Here is a 17126-nt window from a genome sequence, read left to right as displayed (position 1 = left end):
TGAAATCATGTTTGCTTATGATATTTATAATAAATGTGATTTTAAGAGGAAGTCACTGTAACTCCCTTTTGTAGTGTTGCTACAACTCTCTTTCCTTTTATGAGTATCAGTCAGCCTATTTCTGCCCAAACTGTTTGATTGTTTGAGATAGCCTCTCTATGAATAAACTAAGCAGTTTTGGTCTGCCAATTTTTGGGTAAGGAGAAGAAACCTGAAAAGAGGGGCAGGTGAGGAAGAGAGGGCTGAGGTGGAAGGTGATTGGAAAAAGATGTTTTTGATAGAAATTCTGGAGAAAAATATGCATCAACCTTGAAACTATTGCTGCAACAATTGATATCCATAACAACCTGATTTCAACAAATGGTTCTGAGTTCAAAAAAACAACAACTTCAAGTTAAGTGTCTTTAAATTCAATTGACTCTAGCAGAGCAATTCCTTTTCCTTGAGTGGTAACTCTAAAATCTGTTTGTCACATGTTGATTTAGTTTTGTGTAAATTTTTAATTAGCTTATTTTATTATGCCACATGGTCTGATTTATTTTAATGAGTAAATCTTGATAATTAAGTTGTAATCATCCTTAAAATTGCTTAAGTAAACTTTCTCCCTTGTGATCATTATTCCCAGGGATCGTAAATATCATGATATTTTCGAAAATAACGAAAATATCCGATAATTTGATATATATCCGATATTTTGATATATATTCAAATTTTTGTTTTATATTTAGTATCTTCAATATAAATTAACTTTTTTGTCAGGAATTGTTTTTCAGACATTATATACAAATTTAAAACATAAAATATTTCGTTTTATATAAATTCTAAATTCCTAATGTTAATTGTAATTAATAAATTTGTAATTTTTGTAAAATAAAACATTAGAAAATTTTTTTTTAATAAAAAAGGTTCTCTGAAACAAAATCTTTTGCAATCATCAAAATACAAGACATTTTTATTTTACTTTAACTAAGTTTTAAAACACATTTTTTCTTTATTTCTTGTTAAAGTATTTGAACATAAAAGTATTTGAACATAAAAGTAAATTTTTCTGCCTTTTCAGTCCCTAATCTATTCCGCAACTTGGACTGAATAAATCCAAAGCTAGAGAATATTCTCTCTAACCCAGCTGTGGAAGAAGAGGCAGTTAGTAGTTGTTCAAGAAGATTTGTTATTCTGACTTTTAATGGTTCCTCTAACTTGATAGTTTCCCACCAAACTGTGGGTTCCACATTGAGAAAGTCATCTTCGAAGTTGAAGCCTGGAAAAGGGCTCTTTTTGGCCAAAAAATTCATAGCCATGGGTAAAATATCTTTGCCAACAGAGCGTAGGAAATTAAAAGCTCTTTGCGTTTGCTCATCATTTAGTTTTTTTTCTCCACAATATCTGTGGTCCAGCATATTAGCAGCTAAATGAGCAGGGGTTAAAGCCATTACTTCTCTTTCTGAGAACTTTTTCATCACGTCTTTTTTTCCACATGCTATTTTAGAAATAGCATGATATTTTAGAAATTTTGCTGAAAATATCATGATATTTATTTCAAAATAAATATCGGATATATATCATGATATATATCCTTTGATATATATCAACGAACCCTGATTATTCCTAGACATATTTTTATCTTACCTTATTTGTATGTGTTGGTGAATTTGGGATAGGCCATAGTTGTTAAAAGCTTTAGTTCTAAATTTGTCAATTATCCCACTATACTTTACCCAGATTGTCACCACATGTACTTTTTTTCCCCCTTTGCCTCAGCTGAAAAAAATATTCTTTATTTTAAAAGTTTTGTTACATATACCAGCAATATTAACACATTAGTTGATGAAATACTTATGATTTATTTCACTTCTATAAGGAGTCAACCCCTGTCACATTGATAATGGAGGATGTCACCAAGAGTGTCATTTAAATGATAATGATGACGCTTATTGTTCTTGTCGCCATGGTTTCACTCTTCAGGAAGATGGAAAATCTTGCGAATGTGAGTCATGATATTATTCCTATTCTAAGTGATTATTAGTAGGGCTGCAGGTCTGTCACGGCGCGAATTTTCGCCACGAATTCCGCGAAATTATCCTCTTTTTTTCTTAAAATTCGCAAATTTCTCAATATGTTTCGATTTGCGCAAAAATTGCTTAAAATTTGAATTTTTTTTTTCATTTTTAATTAAATTTTTTTATTTAACAGAATTTTTTACTTTTCTAAAGCCTTAAATTGAACATGTAAAACTGATTAGATATTTAGGGGAGTGAATCAATAGCAAAATGACAGGAAAATAGTTCAGAGATAAGAGATATTCACAATATTGTCAGGTAAGGTGGTCTTTCTACACTTAGGGAGGGTAAGAGACTGGTAGGATTACCTTCCTGAAGTCAGTAAGAGTACAAAGGAAACTGGAATCACTAAAGAAGGAAAATGATATAAATCAAATCTTTGACAGAAAAGTGGTAACCCAGGCTATTGCACTGGGCAATGAAATTTCTACTGCCTTTCTATATATCCAGGCAATATTTCCTGGGCGGCTTCTTGTGATTTCGTAAATAGCGATAGGTTTCTTAAATGAGAGGGACATAAGGCTTTAGTAACTAGTAGTTTGAATGTAGAATGTCTGAGTTTTCGCAGCAATTACTTCTTACAAAGCAATGGTAAAGGAATTGCTCGTTGATGAAAGAAAATGGATCGAGTTTTGGAAATCAAAGACCGAACGGTATCCATAATTCGATGTTTATCGGTGCCTACAAACAGCGAGGAAGCAGAAAGATCTAAGCATAAAAATGTATTAAGTGATGAAAGACGAAGCATAAATGAGAATAATGTGACAATGTACAATACTTTGTAGCAAAATTCTGTTCACTTAAATAAAAATATTAATATGGCTTGAAATTAAAAAACAATACTTTTGTGTATTTTTTAAGCTTTTTTTTATTATTTGCGCAATTTCTGTCTTTTGCATAATATATATAGTGAATTTTCTTATGTTTAGTATCTGCGTAAATTTCAAATTTTCCTGCAATTTCGGGTCTTTTTTTCCCGCGACAAACTTGCAGCCCTAATTATTAGGTACGAGCTTATCAACCTGCTGTTCTAATTTGAGGACTAATGTATGTATAACTACCTAAAGTTGCTCACCATGGTAATAATGAATATTATAATATATTTATTACCATCACCGAGCAATCGACCCAATTTATGGCTTATGGCTACTAATATTTGACTCCGTAGCCTAGTAATTCTGAACTTAAACCAGAATACAGGGGAACTCCTGTCAAGTATTAGGAGAAATTTGCTTCGTGGAGGACTTTTTGATGGAACTAACCAACATTTGCGTTACATATGAGGGAAAACCATCCGAACCTCCTACATTGAGCCTGGGGCGGCAAGGGGGCTCTAACTCATGATCTGTCTACTACTGATGATATTTTACGCGGTCGGTGCGGAATTTGAATTGACCAGTTGTCTCAGGGATCGAACCCGGTTCATCTCATTAGGAGGCAAGCGCTCTATCTCCTGAGCCACCACGGCTGGAATATTATAATAATGAATATTATAATAATAGATAAGCATATTATGAAAAGGTAATCCAAATTTCTATCGGCGATTAAACAATTTAAATTTTAAAAGCATTTGCAAAACTAAATACAGGATGTCCCATAAATGTTGCGACAAGCTTAGAGGGGAGTTAGGTCATATCATAAAAATCAAAAATTGCATGGTATCCCATGACTGGAAATGTCATGGTACTCTACTTAGGGCACTTTATTATTATGAACCGTTTCTTTTATGTTCCTTGGTACTTTTGTTTATCTAAGTTATCTTAGTTTCATGTTTTTTAATAATTCATCGTCGAAAATTGCTTCCAAATCGATTATTAACCATTGACAATAACCAATAAGACAGCTGTTGCTGAGTCTATTTGAATGTAGTTTTTGGCAATAATTATTAGAAAATGTTAAAGTAGTGTGAAATTTAGATATCTTAGATAAATAAAAGTGCCTGTTCAAAGGCGCATAAAGATACAGTTCGTAATAAAGTGGACCCCAGTGGCGAACCATGACATTCTAGTTTCCTTGCTATCATCATAAGAGGTTTTCGTGGTTTTCCACTTTATGTAACGCAAACTTGGGTTAGCTCTATCAAAAAGTCCTGCACATTGGCAAATTTCTCCCAATACTTGATCCAGGAGTTCCCTTGTCTTCTGGATTGGGTTCAAAAGTACAAGGCTTTGGAGATGAGCATTAGTAGTCGTAAACACGCAATTGATTGGGCTGTTCAACGACAGCTTTGAAATAAAATAAAAGAAAATCCTTATGTGCCCTACCTCCCCTAGAAATTTGTCATTTTTGACATCCGTTATATAAGCAATAATATTAATAAAATACATAGGATAAAATAACAAAATGTGTCTATCAACTTCAACCTTTTTTTTCTTGATTTTAACTCGTTAGAGGTTAAATTTCCTTATTAAAGTCTTGCGATATAAAGAATATGATACATCAACTAGATTTCATTTTTTCCTCCAGGGATTAACCCTTGCTCAGTGAAGAATGGGGGTTGTCAGCATCTGTGTTCGCCAAGAGATGAAACGGATGTGCTCTGTTCTTGTTTTGAAGGATTCTCTTTAAACAAAGACCTCGTGTCGTGTGATAGTAAGTACTACAGGAAACACTTTTATCTTCATCTGTTTTGGCTACAGTTCCTATTTTTCCTTTTTTGTTGGTTTCAGATAAACACTTATAAAACTGGTTACATTTTAGAATTCAGATTATTTTATGAATCTTTGATGTAGAAGTTTTAGCATCTGATGCAAACTTTTATGAATAAAGGGAATATCATAATGACAAGAGCTGCGCTTCAACTATTGATGGTAATTCTGTACTATTTCAATTTTTTTCTTCTTTTTGGTGACAACTTTTTCATTTCCAACATCGATCCTGATCAAAAAAGTCTCTTAAGCAGTATAAGACCTTTAAAATGCAAACCTTCAAACGTAGGACTTCACGTTACATAGAAATTTATGCTATATCATTTCACTTATCATTTAACAAAGCTACTAAGCATAGCAATATGTCTGGAAGAGATCAATATAAAATCATTTATATATATTTAAAATCATTTTTAAATATAAATAAAATAGTTTAAAGCACAAAACTATGCATTTAAGTATTTAATATTTACAGAAGAAAATTTAAAAATCTACCAGCGAATTTATCAGTTTCTGTTTGCTTTGTAGAATGTAAAGTTAGTGCTGTTTATTAAGAATACAGTTTATATATATATTAGTTGAAGTGCAAGTAATAACAAAGTTTTAGAAACGTTTGTTAAATGGCATAGAAGGCGGATTTAACTTCTTGACAACTGTTCACTATTTGGCAAAAAATCACTACATTGTTGCCAAATTCATGGATTATTACCAATAACATATCCATGTCAGTGATTAAATGAGTAATCAAATAAAAAAGAAAGTATGCACATTTATTATTTTTATTTAAATTGTGTTACTCTTGCAGAGCACCAAGTTATTTTATTTTTGTTAAAGTTAGAATCTATAAAACATGCATTTGTTTGTAGTTTTGATTTAAATTTTTTTAATATGCATTACTATTTATTGAAAGTGGCTGGGTGACGCAGTTAGTTTGTCGTCGGCCTTCTGAGCCCAAGTCTGCTAGTTCGGTCCCCAGCCCAGACATCGGATTTTTGGGATGCAGAAAATCCTCAGCGGCCATGTCGTATTATTTTGCGGCATGTTAAAGATCCTTGGAGTGCCTTATTGGCTCTTTGCATTTCCGGCAAAATTAAATTCCTAGTGCACTTTAGCATCCAAATAGAGTCTCGGCGCTGCCATCTAGTGTGGCAGAAACTAGACATCCAAATTAACATGGCCAACGGTATCTCACCCATTGTGGTGGTCCTGAAAGAGTGGATACCACTTCTGGAGAACGCACTAGGTCTGCTCATCAGGAAGACTGATTGTGCAGCTCATAGGAAATATAAAAAAAACTTTATATCAAAAACTTTTCAAAATTATTCAAAAATTTTTCATTCTAATTGTACTTAATTTCAGTTTAGAAATTTTGACCCATATTTTTTATTTGCAGTTTATGAACACTTTTTCTACCATCCTGCATCTGTGTTTATGTCATAGGAATGCATTTGTTTATTAAAATAGGAATTTGTTTATAAATAGACTTTATTTATTTTTTATTTTTTTGGAGGGGAGGGAGCTTTTTGTCTGAAATACGTACTTAGAGTGGCATCTGTCTGTTACAAAAGTAATAGACATATGCCTTTAAAATATGTTGATATTGGATCATTTATCATTTTTCCAGAAGTAACATACTTACAAAGTATAAAAAACACATAAATTACAAAAGTAATTGATAGATACCTTTCAAATAATAAGCAATCCATTTTCATAGATTGATCTGATCCATTATGGATTCTAGTGTATTATCAATATGGACCACAGGTGTTGAAAATGTTTATTGAACCAATCATTTTGTTGAAATGTTATTATATGAATTGTTTAAAAATATTATTTATAAAAAGTATTTGTCCTTTTAACAAATGTTGTAAGATACTAAATGTTGTAAGAAATGGAATTAAATGTTTTAAAAAATTTAAATAAGATTTTTTTGATATTTTTGCATTTACTTATCAAAGAAGCACTGATACGATATATTAAAAATTCTAAATATTTTTTCATGATAATATTTAACTAAAATGGTTAAACAAATATTCCAAATTAATAACTTAATAAATTAAATCGTAGCGCTTTTAATTTAAGCTCAACATTCTCATGAATTTGTAATGAAAAAGACTTAATTATTTTGTCAGTTTATCAAATGAAGAATAAATTTAGAACAGGAAAACAATTATTCTAAATGACTATTGGCAGAACAAATCTTTGTTCATTATTGTGTGTACAACAACACCTTTAATTAATTAAAAAAATACTTGTATTTAAATAAATATGAAACTAAATCAGTATAATTAAAATATGTTTATTAAAAAGCAAATTATTTTGTATACGGCTAATGAAAAGTTATAATTTAAAAGAGTTATGCCACTTTTATTCGCATTTATTTTGTTTATTTCTTTGTCTATTTTGAACATCAAATAATAATTTACATACATTCCTTTTTCAATAACTTTTAACTTCAATAGCAATCAAATCAAGCTTTTAAAAAGTTCATAATTTTAAGAACATAAACAGAGTTGATTGTGCTCTAAAAAAATCCGGATTTTTCGCTAACTGCGATCCGGAAATTTCTGGATGTCCAAGGTCTAGAAATTTCAAGAAATCATCAATCACATATATGTATAAAAATTCTTGTATACAATTTTATTTAGAAATATTAGAATTGGAATTTATACTTGGCATCTCTTTCATTTGTAAATATTTTTTCTTTTAAAATAATAAATGTGATTAGAGATAAACGTAAATTTATGCGTAAATATTAATTTAAATTGGGCTGCATATAATTTATTTAGAATTCAATGTTGTAAAAATATCAATGATTCAAATTTATAAAGACATAAATTTTTTGAAATGCGTCAATAATGACTTTACTTAAGAAATTTTCGGGATTTTTGAGTTGGGCTCACAAACACCCGTGTATAAAATACTTTCTACTCAAATTAATACAGTACAGAACCTCTTATCCGGAAATCAGAATACCGGAAAACCGGAATGAAATTCAATGCATTTTCCTGCCATTTAAAAAAAAAATTTTTTTTTTCCTTGAAATATTTCAGATTTCTTTCTTTTTTAAAAGATGTTTACCATAATTTTAGAAATAATCATTAGTTCCCTATACTGTCAAAAGAAGTAAAGTGTTTTTTAAAATTATTCTAATTATATATATATTTTTAGTTGAGTTTGACAATTAAAAAAGAAATCAGCTTTTTGTAGCAATTCAGAAAACTGGAAAAATCAGTTATCTAGAATAAATAGCGATGGTCCCTTTCTTTCCGGATAATTGATTCTCTACTGTAATTTGAAAAAATTCAAATAACTTTAAAAGAAAGAATTAAAAACAAAGCAAAACATTGTCTTAAATCATGATTAAAATGAATGCCTCTTACACAAATTATTTTATCAACAGGAATCAACCCGTGCCTCACGGACAATGGCGGATGTCACCATATATGCATGTTTGAGAATAACCATGCAATCTGTAGATGTGAGAAAGGTCACACACTTAAAGAGGATGGAAAACAGTGCGAGAGTGAGTAAACATCCATCGCCTTAACTTTTAAAATGAGAAAGTAAAGAAGATAATCGTGTCACAAAGCAATACCTTCCAAGTTTCTGTTAGATTGACGATTTCGATGAGAACGTCCCCATCTCTGAAAGGATAGACTTCATAATCATCGTCTGTACGCTGAAAAAGGAAAGAACATTTAGAGTGGGCAATTTTACTTTTTAATTTAAACGCAAGCAATTCGGAAACCAACTGAAAGTAGTCTGACTATTTACAGGAGCCGCGATGGCTCAGGGGATAGAGCGTTCGCCTTCCATTGCAGCAAACCGGTGCGAATCCCAGTCAATACGAATTCTGCATCCGGCTTGCACCGACCACCATATATGGTAGTACTTTTACTTTCGTTACTTGTACCGCTGGTACAAGTAAAACGTACGTACTTTTACTTGTACTTCGTTACTTTTTTAATTTAGTACTTTTACTTGTACTTTCGTTACTTTTTTAGGGNAAACTCGGGTTTGCAAATATTTACTTTCCCGAGTAAACTCGGGTATGCATATATTGCAAATATTTACTTTCCCGAGTAAACTCGGGTTTGCAAATATTTACTTTCCCGAGTAAACTCGGGTATGCATATATTGCAAATATTTACTTTCCCGAGTAAACTCGGGTTTGCAAATATTTACTTTCCCGAGTAAACTCGGGTATGCATATATTGCAAATATTTACTTTCCCGAGTAAACTCGGGTTTGCAAATATTTACTTTCCCGAGTAAACTCGGGTATGCATATATTGCAAATATTTACTTTCCCGAGTAAACTCGGGTTTGCAAATATTTACTTTCCCGAGTAAACTCGGGTATGCATATATTGCAAATATTTACTTTCCCGAGTAAACTCGGGTTTGCAAATATTTACTTTCCCGAGTAAACTCGGGTATGCATATATTGCAAATATTTACTTTCCCGAGTAAACTCGGGTTTGCAAATATTTACTTTCCCGAGTAAACTCGGGTATGCATATATTGCAAATATTTACTTTCCCGAGTAAACTCGGGTTTGCAAATATTTACTTTCCCGAGTAAACTCGGGTATGCATATATTGCAAATATTTACTTTCCCGAGTAAACTCGGGTTTGCAAATATTTACTTTCCCGAGTAAACTCGGGTATGCATATATTGCAAATATTTACTTTCCCGAGTAAACTCGGGTTTGCAAATATTTACTTTCCCGAGTAAACTCGGGTATGCATATATTGCAAATATTTACTTTCCCGAGTAAACTCGGGTTTGCAAATATTTACTTTCCCGAGTAAACTCGGGTATGCATATATTGCAAATATTTACTTTCCCGAGTAAACTCGGGTTTGCAAATATTTACTTTCCCGAGTAAACTCGGGTATGCATATATTGCAAATATTTACTTTCCCGAGTAAACTCGGGTTTGCAAATATTTACTTTCCCGAGTAAACTCGGGTATGCATATATTGCAAATATTTACTTTCCCGAGTAAACTCGGGTTTGCAAATATTTACTTTCCCGAGTAAACTCGGGTATGCATATATTGCAAATATTTACTTTCCCGAGTAAACTCGGGTTTGCAAATATTTACTTTCCCGAGTAAACTCGGGTATGCATATATTGCAAATATTTACTTTCCCGAGTAAACTCGGGTTTGCAAATATTTACTTTCCCGAGTAAACTCGGGTATGCATATATTGCAAATATTTACTTTCCCGAGTAAACTCGGGTTTGCAAATATTTACTTTCCCGAGTAAACTCGGGTATGCATATATTGCAAATATTTATCATCCCAAAAAAACTCAGGCTTAGCAGAATCTGTCAATATATTTTGTTTTATCCTGTTTTTGGCTTGGTCGGAAGCAAAAACACATTATCTGCTGTGATTGGAAGTTTGCCAAGTTTTATTTGAGAGTTTTGATGTTGGACTGCACACGTGCGATTGTACATACGATGGTTGCTGAATTTACACAGCAATAAGAGTAATAAAAGAAAATGGTGTATTCCTACACTGGCGTTTGAAGACTGTCACTTTGTGTTGTCCCTTGTTTTAGAACTATCATACGAGGACTAATATTTAACTTTTCTCATTTGCCCTCGATAAATCGGGATAGTAAGCTGATGGTAAATCAAATGTTTCTTACACATAAAAAAAAATTGAAATTTCAACTTGAAGCTTCGCCTCACAAAGAACTGTTTCTATCTCGAAAATGTTGCTAAATAGAAAAAATGATTAAATTTGTTCAGTATTTTCAATTTAATATGAATAGACACCAGGCAGAGAAGTTAAGTTTTATCTTATTAGACGGTTATAATGGATAGTTTAAGATCCACTAGTGTCATTACAGTTTGTCCCTATTTTTTAAGATCATCCACGATTCCGTCATGGACGCAGGAGGGTTTCTCAGTCGAATAAGATTATTACTAATCTTACATCATACTATTAGGTTATTGTGGTGGCCATTAAAGCTTTGGCATTGGGTGTAAAAATGGAGTGTCTAGGTATAATAGAGTAACTCATTTTTATTCAAGTCACTCTATATGCCAACTGCACCATCTGATAAAGAAAATGTTTCTGTCTTTAAATCAGTACAAGATCAAAAGAAGAAGTAATTATAAAATATTATCAATTTGGTACAAATAGACACCTTGTTGTCATTACTGTTATGAATGGAACACTTAAATATGATTTTTTCCCTTATTTCCAACCGTGTCGCATGACAAAAGGATCCTGGCATGGGCGGATCCAGAAATTTTTCCTGGGGAGGGTCATAGACTCAGATTCCGCCTCCCCACAATCAATTTTTTTATAAAAAAAATTTTCAAATTATTTTTTTGAAAAAAAAACTGGGGTTTTTAATGCTAGTCTTCTCATTTATTTTTTTCATAATGAACAATAGAACAATTCATAAATAATTCAAGTATTTAGAATCTTTAAATAATAAATGTAATGCGTTTTTTAGAAACTTTGGCAAATCTGTCAATGATTTTTTCAACATCCAAATCAATTTCTCGATGAATGTTTAATAATGCTAGTCCATTTAATCGTTCTTGATTTTGAATTGCTCTGAGCCTAGTTTTGAGAGGTCGAAGAGTTGAAAAGAAACATTCTGCTGTTGCTACACTAACTGGCAGACTTATTAAAATATTCGACAACATATTGATTGATGCGTACGAATCGATGTCACAGTCATTAATGATCTTGGAAAGATCGTTGGGCACTTAAAGTCCTGCTTACAAGTCTTGAAACAGTGAAGAACATAATTAGATGAAGATGGAAAAAAAATCGATTTTTCCGACCTGCCTAATTATATTTGCCCACTTAAATAATTTTTGAAATATTTTATTTCTTTTATAAACTATTGAAAAATTATTATTATTATTATATATTTTTTCAATTTGGGGGGGGGGGCATGACCCCTATGATCCCCCCCCCCACTGGATCCTGGGATAAAAGTTAACAATGTAGTATAATGAAATATTTCAATTTTTGTTGTTTAAAGTTCTTTTAAGCTTCCTCCATTGAAAATATCTTTTTTTTAAATGGTGGACACTGGTCGATTTTCCAATGACCTCAGAATTGCTACTCTCTTATCGTTACCCAGTAACCATAACCTGTGGCTGAGCTAACGGCGTTGGAGTAGCATTGCCCATGTCATACAACCACAAACCAGTTTATAGGGCGAGTTACTTTCACACAATCACACAGAAGAAAGGACACAGAACTGAGAGAGAGAGAGTTACATCCATGCCAACAGTGGGATTCGAACTCACAACCATTGGCTCCGTAGTCCAGTACAGTAACCACTACTAAAGTGATCAGCTTTAAAAATCGTTGTTTTTTTATATTCTTGAGATTATTAGTTGATGGAGAAAAAGCATCTTATGAAACTTGTACTGCATTATAATTTGTTGCAAAATTTAGTATATTTATTTGAGGTATTGATCACAAGACTTAAAATGCAGTTTACTCTGTATCTCTTGATGATACAATTTTTATCCTGAAATTAACAGTAACACTATCAAAATCTGACAAATATTAGTTGTGAAAAAGCAAGTGCACTGAGCATTTAAACCTGTTTGATTGTAAATTGAAACTCTACGCTGTTTCTAATAATCATGTTTTTACTCCTGCAACCAAACAAGTTTCTGTGTCTCGATTTTCTTGATTTTGATTTGTGAGATTTCGATTTTACTGAACTTACGCATATTCATTTGAAACTTTCACTGCGCACAAGTTTTGGTGCATTGAGATAAATGAAGCAATCTCTACACTATAGTTTATTCACTGTGTATACTAATAATTAATTTTGCTTCTAACTTAACGAAAGTATGGAATTCTGAAGCAATAAAACTAAATGTTGTTCTGTTGAAAGTTTGATTAAAAATTGAAATTCATGACTGAAATGTTTTTTTTTAAAGAAATTGATCCATGCTCGGAGAAGAATGGAGGATGTTCTCAAAAATGTGTTTCCGTAGATGGCGAGGTGAGTTGTCTTTGCCATTCAGGATATAGGCTGACACATGATGGGAAGAATTGTGAAAGTAAGTCAATTGGAACAGTTTGTTCAATAACTTTTTTTCAAAATTAACTTGACACATCTATGTTAATTAAATTTTTTATGTTTTTTTAAGATGTCATTGACAGTTTTTTAAGTTCAAGTTTAATGTTCAGATCAGCATTCTGTGTAACCTGCAGGGTGCATAGCTTTTTTAAAAAGTGCTTAAGGGAACTTATTTTCGATTTTCGTTTTTTGAAAGCTCTTAAAGGTACTTTTTTCATTTGGTGTTTTTAAAAAGTGCTTCATTTTCCCTTTAGGATGTTGATTTTTGCTACGAATTATGCTGAAAGACACTGTTCACATTGTTCTATTAAACGTTTTCACAATTAATTCAACACCTATCTATTTCGGCTTATCGTCAGTCCGTAGAGTTTGGAAACGCCATTCGATTTACATGATTGAAAAATTTTGAAAATTCTCAAAAGCAATGCCAAAAGGTGTGGTTTCTTTTTTTTGACATGACGGTTTAAACCAGATAATATCGTCAATTGTCAAAAACTTCCTAATTGTGATTTTTTTACAGTGCTTAGAAATATTATTTGAGTGCTTGAAAAGTGCTTAAAAGGTGCTTATTTTTTGTTGAATAATTCGGCTACGCACCATGACCCTGCTTCATTCGTAAAAATTAATCCCATTGTATTCTCTCTTGAACTATTTCTTAAAAATTTAAAATAAATGATCTATTTGTAAAAATATTAATTAAAAGTAAATAATTTAATGGGTTGGTCAAATTGGTTAGTTTTGTAATTGGTATGATTGATATAATTAGAAGACAGAATATTGGTTTTTAATTAAAAGGAAAAACATTTAAATGTACAATCCGATAATAACTTAAAAAACCTCCATAGTTATGGTAGGGAGGGGGTGTTCCTGCTCAGAGTGGGCGAAGTGTATTATCCTTCTAGGGTCGTCCAAGGCGTGAAGGGCATTCCATTATGCATAGCTAATGACTGCAGGCAAGTTTTGAGGTTTAGATTGTCTTCAGCCCTCGTGGTCCCTCAATCAAGTGAAGCTACATATTACCCTTTGGTTTTTAATAATCAGGTAACAGGGAAAGCCTGGTGTTGGCTTTCTTACACCAGGGGGATGAGTAACAGCAACATAACTTATAATTGAATAAGACTTGCGATATAACTGTTAGAAAATGTCAAAAAGTGATAATTTTATTTTGTTTAATGATGCACCAATGGAAATGGTCTTAAACATAGTATACATGTCATTTATCTGTTTCCTCTAAATGGAATGAAATGACAACCACTCATAAAAATTCAAAGCTGCCAACTCTTCTGGAATTTGCTAGTTTCTCCTGGTCTATTGGTTTAATTAAAATTCTCCTGGTTTTTTTACATTTTAGAAAATTCCCTAATATTGAGTAATTTTCGTTAAAAAAATCCCTACTGAAATAGAATTTTTATACAGATTATTGCTTGCTTGAATATTTAAATAAGTATTACTGATACATAATGAAGCGAACCTCATTTATAAAAATCAGTTCGAAACTTTTTTTGTCTTAAAATTTTCAGGTTATTTTTATTCAGAACTCTTTTCAAACTAATTAAAAAAATCTTTTAAAAACTATCTAAAAATAACTAAAAGCTATCTTTGATGAATTAATTAAATGTGTATTAATATTCAAAATTATGAGTCAGCGTAATACATAACATTTCAAATATGTGTTTAATGTCAGTGATAACTGGAAAATGTTGCAGTCTTTCTATTTTGATGACTATAAAAATCCTTAAAATTCCTTATGTGTAAAATTTGTAATCATTATGCAACAATTATCAAAAAATTTATAATATTTCGCAAAATTTGCTGAGTTTTTTCCTATCCATGTTCGCAGCTATGAAAATTGCTGGATTACAAAATCAGGTGCTTTTTAAAATCAAATCTGCAAAAGAACTCTTGAAAATAGGCTATAGATGCTGGCAGACTAGATAGAAGCCTTTAGATTTCTGGACTGTTATTTGCCATGTTTCATTTTTGCAATTTTATCTTTTATGCTGTTTAGCTTAACTTCATGGATTTGTGATATGTGTGTTTGTGACACATTAGTCAACAAATGTTTTTTCAAATGCTGTTGTTAGAAAAAACAACTACAATAGTGGAATCATTACAATATCAAAACATGCTAAAACCATCGTTTTTATAAAAACATTGTCATTTTGCAAAATAAAATTTTTGTATGGCATATGTTTTAAAAAATAAAAACTATGGTTTTTCTTGTCTGCATACTCAGAATTTACAATGTTCACACGTTTTTGAAGCTCATAAATAAAGAATTTCAGTTCTTCCCTCAACAAACGAAAATAATTAAGTTACTGATGTGAAATACACTTCTTAAGGAAATAAAAGGGTGTGAGTTACAAAAATTTATAATTAAACCATTCTGAAAACTTTAAAAAAATGTAGTTCTTTTATGTGAATTCAGTAAATATTCTATTATTACTATTTTCTTGAATGTAGATTAAATAAAAATAAAATATAGATGTAATATTCAATTTAGCTTGTAGTATATCTCCAAAGTTTAACTTTGAATCATTTTTTTCTCCTTAGTCTAGATAATCTGGTTTATAAAATCAACTGTTCTTAGAACAGATGTGATTTTAATTGGCAGAGGTTTCTGTACATGCATTATTAGCCAGTTTCCACTTAATGGAATATTTATTATAGGGCAATGTAGTAAGAATTAATGTTGCATCCATTACGCAACGAAGAACTGCATAGTTTAATTGTATATTCAAATGCTTTATTCAATCAGATGAAGTATTCCATAATTATTTTTACTTACGTATTTAATTCTTTTTGCAGGGATTGATCCTTGCGAGGTTGAGAACGGGGGATGCGAACATGTGTGTCTAGCTATAGATGGAGAAGCGAGCTGCAGTTGCTATCCTGGTTATAGGCTGAAAATCAGCACAAAGATATGTGAAGGTTTGTTTGGGATTCATTTAGAAGACATTTTTGTTATTCAATTTGTGGATTTCTCATTTAAGTTGTTATCTGGTAGCCAATTCAAAATTGACTTCGACCCTGTGGGAGAATTGTGGCGACATTGTCGCAGAACGCTACAAAGTTCTTGCTGAAAAATGTTTCCTTTGGGAAATAAAAATTTCACTTTTCTTCTCTGCAGAAATTTTCAAAAGATTTTATCTTTTCTTCCGAATTATATTCAAAGATGCCTTTCTCGCGCATCGGAGTGGAGAAAAATGTTTGTGATTTTTCTATTTTCATTTGAGAATAATAAAACATAAAGACTAATGAGGTAAAAAATTTGGTTTTGTTTTCTGTAGAAATTTTCGTTCTATTTTTATGCTGTTATTACTATTGATTTCTTCATAGCTTTTAAAATCTGATATTTTAAATGCGATATTTTTTATACGATATTATTTATTACCGCAACTGAATTCCGAAATGAAAACTCGCAACAAAACAAGAAAACATGCACTTAACCCCTTTTTAAAGAGTCTGGGTGATTTCATCGTTGGTCTTTTTCTTTTTTTTGGGTAGTTACTACTGTTACGGGTTTTGAGATTCTTTTTTATTACTTTTTTTAATGTGATGATGAATTATACAAAATGTGAAAAAGGAAATAGTGTGTTATCCCTCTACAAAATGCGAGATTATCCCCCATAGTAGTATAATAAAGCAAATATTACTTATTCAATTAAAAAAAAATTATTTTCTTTCTTTTTTTTTCGTTGACGCTTCTGTTACTTTAAATTAGTAAGATGTATATTTGTTATTTTTATAAGTATCTTACAGAAAGCCCGAAAAAGTTTGTTTTGCATTATAAGTAACAGATTTATTTTCTTCAAAGATAATGATATCCAAGCACATCACTTCATGAATATACTTCTTACCAACTTCATCAATTTTTATGTCTTTGTGAAACTTATTTTTTGCTTATGATTTGTGCAGTCATTTGGCGATTTTTAAAAATTACAAAGAAAATAAATTAACCAATGAAGGGCTTTGTTTACATAAATGTGGCCAATGTATGATGTTTTCTACACTGAGATGTGCTGAAAGTTCTTAACTGCCCATATTTCTGGGTTGCTCTTTCCAGTGTATTTTGAACTCATTTAGCTCACAGCGTGATAATTGTGTTTTCAGACAGTCTTGAGTAGTATTTCTTGTATATGTGTATTTGCTACCTGATTTATTATTTATGTTTTGAAAAAGAATCATTATTAGAATCATCATTAGAAGACCTGACATTTCAAGACGTAATAATCGTCATTTGAAAAAAAAAAACCATTATAAACTTGAAAAGAAAATACTTGATATGATATACTTCCGTGGCAGAATCGTGGCGACATTGTAGCAGAACGTTAC

At 31.4% G+C, this 17126-nt stretch overlaps 1 protein-coding gene across 1 annotated transcript in view; it reads left to right on the top strand.

Moving 5' to 3' along the window:
- LOC107451551 (multiple epidermal growth factor-like domains protein 6) overlaps positions 1–17126 on the top strand; it is a 221065-nt gene that overhangs the window by 168791 nt on the left and 35148 nt on the right. The window contains exons 18-22 of the mRNA XM_071187042.1: positions 1859–1984; positions 4524–4649; positions 8109–8231; positions 12649–12771; positions 15600–15722. Of these exons, the coding sequence (XP_071043143.1) occupies positions 1859–1984; positions 4524–4649; positions 8109–8231; positions 12649–12771; positions 15600–15722 (621 nt within the window). The remainder of the gene's footprint in view (positions 1–1858; positions 1985–4523; positions 4650–8108; positions 8232–12648; positions 12772–15599; positions 15723–17126) is intronic.

Source organism: Parasteatoda tepidariorum, chromosome 10 (assembly GCF_043381705.1).
Source record: "Parasteatoda tepidariorum isolate YZ-2023 chromosome 10, CAS_Ptep_4.0, whole genome shotgun sequence".
Lineage (NCBI taxonomy): Eukaryota > Metazoa > Arthropoda > Arachnida > Araneae > Theridiidae > Parasteatoda > Parasteatoda tepidariorum.
Note: the sequence above shows the minus strand (reverse complement) of the source record. Positions and strands in the feature narration are given on the sequence as shown.